We start from the raw sequence: 12,035 nt of genomic DNA, 5'->3' as shown, positions 1-12,035 counted from the left end.
GGTATTCCTCAAAGCTTACTGAAGGTTAACACATTTGATCTCATTCATTCTGCTGATGGAATCCCTGCCACTCAGTCTCCAAAACTTCATCATTGATTTTTACATCTTTTTCATCTCCATCCAAAAAGTTGTCAGGTTTTTAAAGTTTACTTAAAAAAAATTAGTCAAAATCTATTTTATCTCCTTCTCTTTTCTCTATCCCCTCTCCACTGGAAAAAGAAAGAAGGAAAGAAAGAAAGAGAGAGAGAAAGAAAGAGAGAGAGAAAGAAAGAAAGAAAGAAAGAAAGAAAGAAAGAAAGAAAGAAAGAAAGAAAGAAAGAAAGAAAGAAAGAAAGAAAGAAAGAAAGAAAGAAAGAAAGAGAGAGAAAGAGAGAGAGAGGAAGAAAGAGAGAGAGAAAGAAAGAGAGAAAGAGAGAGAGAGAAAGAAAGAAAGAAAGAAAGAAAGAAAGAAAGAAAGAAAGAGAGAGAGAAAGAAAGAGAGAGAGAGAGAGAGAGAGAAAGAAAGAAAGAAAGAAAGAAAGAAAGAGAGAGGAAGAAAGAGAGAGAGAAAGAAAGAGAGAAAGAGAGAGAGAGAAAGAGAGAAAGAAAGAAAAAGATAAAGAAAGGAAGGAAGGAAGGAAGGAAGGAAGGAAGGAAGGAAGGAAGGAAGGAAGGAAGGAAGGAAGGAAGGAAGGAAGGAAGGAAGGAAGGAAGTGTGAAGAGTGAATCAAACTCTATCAGTCAGCAACTTTTTTTTAATTGAAAATTTTTATCTAATTATTTTAGAATATTTTTCCATGGTTACATGATTCATGTTCTTTCCCTCCACCCCGCCTCCCATAACTGACCCCCAGTTCCACTGGGTTTTACATGTGTCATTGATCAAGACCTATTTCCATATTATTGATATTTGCACTAGAGTGATCTTTTAGAGTCTACATCCCCAATCATATCCCCATCGAACCATGTGATTAAAGAAATGTTTTTCTTCTTTGTTTCTACTCCCACAGTTCTTTCTCTGGATGTAGACAGTGTTCTTTCTCAGAAGTCCCTCAGAATCATCCTGGGTCATTGCATTGCTGCTAGTAGAGAAGTTCATTACATTCGATTGTACCACAGTGTATCAGTCTCTGTGTACAATGTTCTCCTGATTCTTCTCCTTTCACTCTGCATCAATTCCTAGAGGTTGTTCCAGTTCACATGGAATTTCTCCAGTTCATTATTCCTTTCAGCACAATAGTATTCCATGACCAACACATACCACAATTTGTCCAGCCATTCCCCAATCGAGGGACACCCCCCTCATTTTCCAATTTTTTGCCACCACAAAGAGCATGGCTATGAATATTTTTGTACAAGTCTTTTTCCTTATCTCTTTGGGGTATAAACCTAGAAATGCTATGGCTGGATCAAAAGGCAGACAGTCTTTTAAAGTCCTTTGGGCATAGTTACAAATCAATTAGCTATTTTTAATCAATCAAAAACTTAAGTACCTCGTGTGTAATTAGAATTTGTTACCCTACAAACTAGAATTCCCAGCAAAAATACAATTCCCAGCACCCTACTCACTTCCTTTTGTTATGTGCTGACGTAGAAAGGATATAAATTTGGTGTACCTCTGCCTCTTGTTCTTTTTCCTTACTGTCTCAGCTTTGGTGGAGCAGGGATTTTTGAGCAGATAGAAAAACTTAGTCATATGGTTCTGTTTTGTCAGATAATAAGCTTTATCAAAATAATACTTGAAATATTGCACATTAATTTAACTCTTTCACCCTACTTAGTACCTTACCAGTCACTGGTATGTGATGAGAGATCACAAATCACTTGTTAGAGTGGGTGAAAACTCCAGAGGCCACTGCCCTGACTCTGGGCAGTGCTAGGCAAATTGAAAGACTTTGATTAGTTCCTGTAAAGTGGAGAAAGGACAGGAAGTAATGTGGAAAAAGGATTATTAAGGTCCTGAACTTCCTGTTCAAGGGGAGTTCTCCTTTGAACTTCTCCTTTGGATTCTCACTGTGTTGGTGAACTAGACTGTCAGAGGAGACTTTTTCCCTGGATTCTGTATCAGTTTGCTGGGTGACTAGCTGGCCTTTCTTTCCTGGCTTTTGGAGAGATTGGTTCCATTCAGAATAAATTTGTTCAACTCCATTAAGGACAATCAATTACATCCCAAAGTTTGTTCTGGATCTTCTGGTGCAGGGTAGGTTCCTTTATGGCACTTTCTCCAAACAGTTCACTTTCTTGATTCAAGGAGTTAGTGGGCTTCTTTTCCTGAAATTTTTCTCAAAAAAATTTTAAATCTTGGATTTTACAAAAATTATGCAAAAGAAAGAAAGGAAAAAAGAAAGTAAGGAAGGGAGGGAGGAAGGGAGAAAGAAAGAAAAGAAAGAAGGAAATGGCAGGCATCTAGGTGACTTAGTGAATAGAGTCCTGGGCCTAGAGTCGGAAAGAGCCAAGTTCAAATCCAGCCTCAGACTTAACCTCTTAAATCATTTAAACTCTGATTGCCTGACAAAAGAATCCACGGGAGAAGGAAATGACAAATCTTTCCAAGAAAATCCTCAAGGATAAGGGTCCATAGGGTCAAGAAGAATTGCACATGACTGAATGACTTAGCATTAACACCAACAAAGTAAGGAGAGTGGAGCTTGAATTCAGGTCCTCTGACTTGATCCAGGATTTTTTTCTGCCTTGCCCCATTTTCTCCAGAATAGTTCTAGCATCTATACCCCCTTTTCTATTTCTATAGCCACCACCTTATAACTTCTGTCTTAGATTATTGCAATTGCCTATTACATGATGTGACTCTTTTCAGTCTTTCCTCTCTTGAATCCATCCAAGGAACCACTGCCAAACCATTCTTTCTAATAATGCATGTCACTTCCTTGTTCCAAAGCTTTGAGTTGTTCCCCATGGCCTATTTAATAAAATACAAACTTTTTACTTTGATCCAATGAAATAATGTATGTAATACATTTGATAAACTTTTAAATGCTCAATAAATGTGTTGCTCTTATAGTCTGAAAGAGTTTACTTGTTAGAGTCATGTGACCTTTCACCTAGCCATACTATACTCTCAAGCTACCATACCATTTCTCTTTAATCACAGTCTAGTTTTTCCAAAGGAAATTTCCTTGCATGTAAAATGAGGGTGTTAGACAAGATGACAAAGAAGCAACATAGCACAGGTGAAAGGATTTTGATTCTGGAATTAGAGGACCTGGGTTCAAATCCTACCTTGTGCTTAGTACTTTTAAAATATTTTATTTTCCTCCCATTTACATTAAAAACAACTTTTTAACATTCCTTTTTTAGTTTTGAGTTCCAAATTCTCTCCCTTCTTTCCACCTTCCTTCCTTCACTCCTTCCCAATGTGACAAGGAAATCACTTTAAAAGACTGATATATGTTAATTTAAGGTCGCCAAGGAATTCAGCTATGTAATTCCTAAATGAAAACTCAAGTCAGCAGTCAACCTTTTATAGAGTTTAATTACAAATAGGAGGAAGAAAGGAATTAGAGATAGAGAGAGAGAGGGAGAGAGGGAGAGAGAAAGGGGAGAGAAGGGAATAGGGCTTAAATACCCCTTCTGTTCAGGCTGGACCAAAAGGCCCAAGCCCTTAGATAGCTGAGGCAAAGAAAAGAGATCAGTCCCTATCACTCACGTGACCAAAATGGAGAAACAGTCTCAGGGGCCTCCACCTCCAGCTTCCTTCAGAGCCAACTCTCAAAGCACCACCTCTCAGAGCAAAAACCTTTCCAACCAACCACCTTTCAGTCCTCAGACCCCTCTATCTTTAAGGAAACCATCCAAGTTCCCTCCCCTCAGTTCTCACATCTACCAATTACTGTCCATGTCTTCCCTGTGCCAATGGTGGCTCTAGCTTAACCCAGGACCGCCCAGAGGTCTGTGGCTTTGCACATGTCTGTTGAAGGTCATATTCTCAAATACTTAAATCTTGATCCTTTGCTGCAGCCCTTCCTAAATCCTGTTAGGACTGAGTGGGGTGGAAATTGTATTTTCCAAGACCTGGTTCTGTCATTCCAAGTATCTCTATTGTATCAATTCTAAAATCAATCATGACTCAAAGAAATTCCTGTTCTATGCTTAAGCATAGGTCAAAGTCCTTTCCATTGTTCAGTAAAAGGTTTCTGTCCTAAAGTAATCTTAAGAAGGGAGGAGGAGGAACCTCCCATGCCAATGGGGTTCACATTCCAATAGAGTTCCCACTCTCAATAGGAAATTTTTCAAGTATGAAATTTCCCAATGGTGAAATTTCCAACATTTATAAGTCTAAGAAATTTTAAGGTTTACACCATCCCTTCCCCCTCCCTGAGATGGTAAGAGATTTTACATGTGCAGTTATAGAAAACATTTTCCCATATTAGTCATTTTGTGGAAGAGATCTCAAATTTTAAAAAAAGAAGTAGAAAGTGAAAAATAGTATGTTCCAGTATGCATTTAGATTACAGCAGCTCTTTCTCAGAGGGAAGATGACATTTTTTATCATGAGTCTGTGGGATTGTCTTGAATCACTGCATTGCTGAGAATAATTAGATCATTCACAATTGTTCATCAAAAAACATTACTATTGAGGGCAGCTGGGTGGCTCAGTGGATTGAGAGCCAGACCGAGAGACAGGAGGTCCTGTGTTCAAATCTGACCTCAGACACTCCCTAACTGTGTGACTCTGGGCAAATCACTTGACCCCCATTGCCTAGCCCTTACCACTCTTCTGCCTTGGAGCCAATATTGGCTCCAAGACGGAAGGTAAGGGTTTAAGAAAAAAAAAGTTGCTATCACTATATACAATGTTGTTCTGGTTCTGCTCACTTCTCTTTGCATCAGTAAGTCTTTCTAGCTTTTTTCATAATGATCCTTCTCATCATTTCTCAATAATGTTCCTTCATAGTCATATACCACAATTTGTTCAGCCATTCTCCAATTGTGGACAATCCCTCAATTTCTAATTCTTTGCTAGTACAAAAAGAATGTACACTTAATGAAGTGATCAGAACTGACAAATCTTGAAGTTCAAACTATAGTCAAAAGCTGATCCTAAAGACAATGGTCTAGAGACAGTTAAAAGCAAGATATAGTTTGCAAAAGCAATTTTCTTGTTATGGCTATTGTCAACTAGAAAAAATGCAGAACTATTAAATAGTCAAAATTGTTATGGGGTTCAGATGTGTACCCCTGGTGTTTGGGAAGGATACCTTTTGCGAGACTCCAAAATTTCACTTAAAAATAAAAAGAGAAATTTAATTTAGAAAGTAATGTTGAGAATGGCCAGAAGGATAGCAAGGTGGGACAGCAAGATGGGGAGCAGTTCCTTGAGAGGACAGCATGAATGGAAAGGCTTTTCCCTTCCCCCCCACCCAGGACATCAGTTCTGGGGATTTTATACTCTTTACAACAGATACTATGTCCTGGTGTGGACGTGACTTAGAGTGGTAAGCCCTTAGGCATTTGGTGGGGTGGGGTGGTCATCTGACTGGGGTCTGCCTGGAGGCATAAAGATTCATAGAGGATGATCAAAAAGGATAAACATCTCAGGACCCTAGGGGGGTCATTGGGTGTTTCTAGGGAAGATGCAATGGCAAGGGAGTTTCCCTGATAATCGTTCGCCTGGGTTTCTAGTGATTATTAATAAATCTTATAAAATATAATATTTGGAGTTATTGTATATTAATTTTTAATCTTACAAATCTGGCCTCAGATACTTCCTAGGTATGTGACCCTGGGAATGTCACTTGACCCCCATTGCCTAGCCCTTACTCTTACTTACTTACTTACTCCTTCTGCCTTGGAATCAATACAGAGTACAGATTCCAAGACAGAAAGTAAGGGTTTAAAAAGAAAAAGGAAAAAAGAAAATTAAAGAAAAAATACCAAATGTTATTGTTGTTGTCCATTTGTGTCAGACTCATTATGACTCCTTTTGGGATTTTCTTGGCAACAATACTGAAACTATTTGCTATTTCCTTCTCCTGAGCATTTTACAGATAAGGAAACTGAGGCAAAGGTTACATGTTTTGCCAGAGTCAAGTAGCTAGTAAGTGTCTGAGGCCAAATTTGAACTCAGATCTTATCTCCAGACCCAGCACTCTATCCATTGGCCAAGTACCAACTAGTTGCTGCCATTAACTTTGAGTTTTGTGAAACTCAAACCAGTCAGAGGCTTCCCTGTTTGCACTCTCAACTTATGCTCAAACTAAGCATGTGAAATACATGTCTGGGTTGACCATAGCTTTATGTGAAAGGGAAAATCCAAAGTCATAATAAATATTATGTAAAGAACTACAGGGGGTGGAGGGAAGTATATAACCATCCCATAATGAATAAGTACGAGGAAGGAAAGGGGAGATGGAAAAAGACTGATCAGTCTCTTTCTGGTCTTTGTAGAGCAAAGCTCAGTTCTTCCACTTTCCCCCATAGAGGGATTCCTCATAATTAAACCTTTAAGCCACAAAGGGCAAGCTTCTACTGCTAGGGACAATCTCCAGCTTTCTAATCACCACCTCAGTGTTACAATCTCTCCTTCTCCTCAGATGTCAGAAGTTAAGACAAGGTTACCACCACTGCCATAGTTTCTGCTGAGCACTCTTTCCCCAGCTCTGTCTTTCTCTCTTCTGTATTGTCTCACCCAGCTTGTTCAATTTTGGAGTTGCATAATATGACAGCCTGATTTGAAATTGCTTGATATTCCTACCACTTTTCTGAGATTAGGAAAAACACCAAACACTACAAGACCCAGAATTCTTAGCAAGGATTCTGATCTATTCCCTCTTGTAAGGGAAGAAAGTGATGGAAAGATCTGTTACATCTATTAAGAAACCAAGTTATATAAGACATTTTGGAATGAAAGTGAAGTAATTTGTAGGTAGGGGAGGCAAGGTGGGGAAGAAAGAAGTGAAAGAAGGAAAAAAGGAAAGAATGAAGGGAGGGAGTAAAGGAGAAAGGAAGAAAAGAAAAAAGAAGGATGAAAGAAGGAAGGGAGAAAAGAAGAAAAGAAGGAATGAAGGAAGAAGGGAGAAAGACAAGAAGGAAGGAAAGAAGAGAGAAATGAAGGAAGGAAGGAATAAAAGAAGGAAGTAAAGAAGGAAGAAAGAGATTGGAACTGACCATAAAGCAGTTCAATATATGGGACTGGCACCTAGGAGATAGAAATAGATAGAGATAGAAATTTGTGACTTATTTGCATAGGGTGATAGTTGAAACTGTGAAAGTAGAACAGATATGACACCATGTTGGCAGGATTTCATAGCAGTTGCTGGGAAAACTACCTGAACTGGGGCCACATTCCACACCTACTTTCTTGCCAGCTGAGAAACAGCTATAAGAACTATGAGAATCTGCTTGTTATAGAAACCAGACAGTTCTCTACCCAGGAGAGACCTGAAGAACTCTGACTTGGAGAGTGGGCTCCTCAAAGGAAGGTACCCTGTTTCTTTGTATCCCCAGGGCCTTCTCTAGACCTTGTCCATAAAATAAAGCAATTTGAGTAAATAATTCCTGAAGTCTCATCAAACTCAAATATTCTGTGACTGAATCTATAATATGCTCGGCAGAGGAAGGGATGCTTCAATGAAATGATGCAGTCAGACCAGTATACAAATTGACTTCCTCAACTTTATTTCCATTCTTAGTTGCTTCCTGAAAGACTAAGAGGGAGTTAGCAGCAGCTTGGCCCAAGGTCTCTAGAGCTATAGACTGAAGAATGATAGGGATGAAGATGGGATAGAAAGAGTTAGAGGATTATGTGGTCAGCTCTGTTCAATGGTATGATGTCATCCTGGCCTCTTGGAAAGGAAGTATTTGTCTAAATGAATGTAAACTTCAGGTCTTGACAGGAACCCAGAAGTCCAGGAACTTAACCTCAGTTAAGAGAAAACTATTCAAGATACTCCAATTTTTGACCCCAAATTAATGAAGGCATGCTGGCCTTTGTGACATGGAAAGGCCCCAGAGAATTTTAGTTTCTTGCATTGGCATCATGTCCACAGCATTCTGTGCCCCCAAAATGTTCTTGCCTGGCAGTAGTAGACCAGGGTCCAAAGTATCGTAAGCTGGGTTCTCATTCTGTAAAAAATGGTGCACATCTCCATCCCCAACCTCCTTCTGGCTGCTCTCCAGATTCATCTCTACTTTATGCTAGCCCAATGAATAGCCAAGAAATAATCATGCTAAAGCGGAAGGAACACTGGACCAGATTTTAATTAGAAGCTTTGCCACTAATGAGTAGTGTGACCTTGAACAAATCATTCAGATTCTCTAGTTCTACATTTCTGTACCTGTATAATGAGGGAATTAGACTAACTAGTTTCTGAGAAGAGAGGTCCAGGCCAATCACTTGCCTAAAAGCAATTGTCCAGAAATATATTTTAAAACAACAACATTGATGGTGTGATATCAAAATAATGAAAACCAATGAAATTCAACAGACATTTAGGGTTCATTATATGCATTGTGCTCATTCCTGAGCATATGACAAATAGTGAAACAGTCCCTACCCTCATGGAGTTTACATTCCATATACACACTGATCTACTGAGCTCAGACCATAAGGCAAAAAAAAAATTTTTTTCTTACAAAAAGCTTTATTTGACATTCAGCTTAATCTACAACTCTTTCTTTTTTTTTTAAACCCTTACCTTCTGTCTTAGAAATGATGCTAAGTATTGTTTCCAAGGCAGAAGAGCAATAAGGGCTAGGAAATTGGGAGTTTAGTGATAAGGCAAAGAAATTTGAGGCAAATAAGTTTTAGGTAAATTGTCCTGTTCCAGCTATTTAAATTGGGGATGGGGGTGGAGAGACAATATAGTACTCTTTCCACCCCATTTAGAGTCACACTCTCCCCCTGGATTATTAAACCTCCTCACAAGGGCTAGTCTCAACTGTCTATTCTTTGATCTGGACTTTCCCAATATCAAGATTCTAAATCTTCCCTGTTGCCCTCCCTGACTCAGTCTGCCCTCCAAAGCTCAGCAACTCCATCCCAGACATTCTCCCTCTGCTCTCCACTCCCCACCCACTCTTTCTTGCTCACAGATACAGAGAGAGAAGTGCCAACCCCAGCACAGAGAATGTAGAGGGAGAGCAACATTAGCTCTCTCTTGGACCTACAGAGTGGGCACAAAGCGGATCCTCTGGGAGTAGGCCAGGTCAGCAACATAGAAGAGAAAGTTGACATAAGTGAAGATGGCCACCACCAGCTGACTATCCCAAGGACAGCTTCCTTGGGGACAACCCGAGGGCCTTGAAGGAGACCCATACTTGGGGTCAAAGCAGAAGACGGGCCAGACTACGGCTGCACTAAGGTAGAGCATCACTGCTAGAAACGTGTACACGACGACCACCCGGTCAAAGGGGAAGCCCAGAGTTCCAGCCCGGCCAGTCACACTCATGCCCACCACCACCACCGTGCCAATGAAGCAGACGCTGTACACGGCCACACACCACTGAGTGGCCACGAAGCGCCCGTAGCGGCTCTCCTGGACCAGGGCCCCAAAGATGATGCAGGCCACAAAGGCCTGGACGATTTTCAGCAGGCCGGACACGGTGGCCATGTAGCTGGTGACCTGGCCCGGCCGTGCCCGTGTCAGGACCACTTCAGTGGCATAGGTCACAAAGACTAAGGCGGCAAAGACGCTGGCGGCCAGGCGGAAGTCACGGGCAGTGCAGCCTTCTGGCTCTGGGGGGCACTCGAGCCGGGTGAAGTAGAGCGGGTACACGATGGCGGCGGTGGCTGACAATAGGGTGGCGAGCATGGCAAAGGCCGCGGTGAAGTTGCCCCAGGAGAGACGGAGGCACCCATGGAGGCGGGTGAACTCGAAGGCTACCACCAAACCCGTGAGGGCAAAGCAAAAACACCAGGCAGACATGCAGAAGGTCCCGTAGGCAGCATCGAAGCCACCCCGGTGTGCCACGAGGCTGAAGGTGGCACAGCCAAATGCCAGCTGCAGCAGGCGGGTAGTGCCCACGGGGGAAGTGACAGCTCCCAGGTTCAGGTATGGACCCCCTGGGGGATCCATGGTGCTCCCCATCCCTCCAACCTGAGGACTCCAGCCTCACCTCCTGGGGGGACTCAGTCAATCCTTCTCATACTGCTGGGGTCCAAGAGCCTCTAAATGCCACCAGGGCGGCCTGCGGGCTGCTTGGCTGTCACCAGATTCCTTTTGTCATCTCAGGCTGCTCCCCTGACATTGCAGTCAGCTCCTCTCAGGAGCAGCAGCAGCAGCAGCTCTGCGTCCTTCTCTGCAGCAGAAGGCTCCTGGCCACCCCAGCGGTATAAATAGGCATATGTATTCATAGACCCAGAATAGCCCAGCCCCCATGCTTGGACTGGGGGGTTTCGACACCTGACCCTCACTCTTTTCTCCTCATCATGCCAGATCCATTAACCCAACGGTAGCTGGAGCGAGGACTTTTACTGCTAAACAGTGGCAGCCCTGCCGCTGGGCTTTGTTTCTCTCTGCTGAGGACGGGAGGAGGTAGGGAGCCCTGGAACAGCGACTTTGTTCCCCTTCTCCCAGCAGGGGCCCACTGGGTTCTGGGAAAGGGACTCTGGAGGGAACTAGGAGTGGGGGTGGGAGTAGTTGTGTGGGATGAGATTGACAGGGCAGATGTCCCTAAGCTCCGAGAGAGATCGGTTCCATTTTGACCTTATCTGTCCTTTCTCTCCTTTCTCACCCTAGCTAGCCCCTTGGACAGGCTTGTACTAATCTCCAGAGCCTCTTATCTTTGGCTCCCCTTCCCACCCCCACTCATTTAGTCACTCATTTAGTCAGCTCCTCCTTCTAGGTTTCCGAATATAATTCCTGGATCTCTATGGGGGAGTAAAATCTCTCTCACTATTATTTCCCTAGGCAGCTATGTGGCTCAGTGACTAGCCCTGGCCTGAGTCAGGAAAACGAGTTTAAATCCAGCCTCAGATACTCACTGGCTGCATGACCTTGGATGAGTCATTTCATCTCTGTTTGCCTTAATCAGTGGGAAAGGAAATGGTAAACTGCTCTAGTATCTTTGCCAGGAAAACCCATACAGGGTCATGAAGAATTGGACATGGTTGAATAAGATCTCCTCAATAATGATTTCCCTAAAACTCTTCTTCCTTTCTTGGTCCCCATGTGCCTACTGTCAACCTTGAAAAACACTGAAACACCAAACTGGTTAGAAAGAACTAGTCTTAGGGGCAGCTGGGTGGCTCAGGGTATTAAGAGCCAAGCCTAGAGATGAGAGGTCCTAGATTCAAATCTGGCCTCAGGCAATTCCAAGCTGTGTGACCTTGGGCAAGTTACTTGACCCCCATTGCCTAGCCCTTACTTTCATGGGCATTGTACCCCCAGAAACTCAGACAAACTATTATCAGGGAAATTCCTTTGCTCACTTACACCCTCTGACTCCCAACCCAAAACATCTGACCTGAGAGAATTATTCTCCTTTGATTGTCCCATTTATCCAAATCTTGAGAACCACCCCCATGCCTTCAGAGAAAACTCTTCCCCAGCCCTTTGCCCCAGAGTCAAGTCTTCATTGAATATAAAAACCCCAGAACTGAAGTATTGGGGAGCAACCTCCCTCCACTGTCTTGCTTGCCAAAAATGCAACATTACTAATAAATATCTCTTTACTTTTAAGTTAAGTTTGGAGTCTTGCATTCCTTCAAAAGGTATCCTTCCTGAACCCCAGGGGTACACGTTTGCACCCCACAACATCTGGTACCCAACGTGTTTGACACAGCTTCTCAGGTAGGAAGGAGCCTTTCTTGGACTCCTGTGAGTGTAAATCTTGAAATCTCTCAGACTTGTGAATGTTAAAAATTTTCCCATCGGGGAATTCTTAATTGGAACAAATTCCCTACTGAGAAACATTCCCCATTTTGATGTGAGAACTCGCCAGGATCAGAAATGGGAGGACCTCTATTCCACCCGGACTTAAGACTGCTTTAGGGCAGAAAACTCCTTGCTAAACAAAGAAAGTACTTGGATCCATGCTTATGGTGGGGCAAGGAGTTCTTTGAGCCAGGCCTGTTTTTAGAATTGATACAATGGGAT

General features: G+C 42.4%; 1 protein-coding gene across 1 annotated transcript; it reads right to left on the bottom strand.

The window, feature by feature from the left end:
• Positions 1–3,449: 3,449 nt before the first annotated feature.
• Positions 3,450–10,545, bottom strand: MYADML2 (myeloid associated differentiation marker like 2). The gene has a single exon (XM_007482842.3). The coding sequence runs from the start codon at positions 10,023–10,025 to the stop codon at positions 9,102–9,104; it is 924 nt and encodes a 307-aa protein (XP_007482904.1). The 5' UTR covers positions 10,026–10,545; the 3' UTR covers positions 3,450–9,101.
• Positions 10,546–12,035: the final 1,490 nt, after the last annotated feature.

This window comes from Monodelphis domestica, chromosome 2 (genome assembly GCF_027887165.1).
Source record: "Monodelphis domestica isolate mMonDom1 chromosome 2, mMonDom1.pri, whole genome shotgun sequence".
NCBI classification, from domain to species: Eukaryota; Metazoa; Chordata; class Mammalia; order Didelphimorphia; family Didelphidae; genus Monodelphis; species Monodelphis domestica.
This window is presented reverse-complemented; position numbering and strand designations above follow the sequence as displayed.

Bases quoted from the DNA above. Each gene is read 5' to 3' on its own strand.
- MYADML2 (XM_007482842.3), bottom strand. From the start codon at position 10,025: ATGGGGAGCACCATGGATCCCCCAGGGGGTCCATACCTGAACCTGGGA.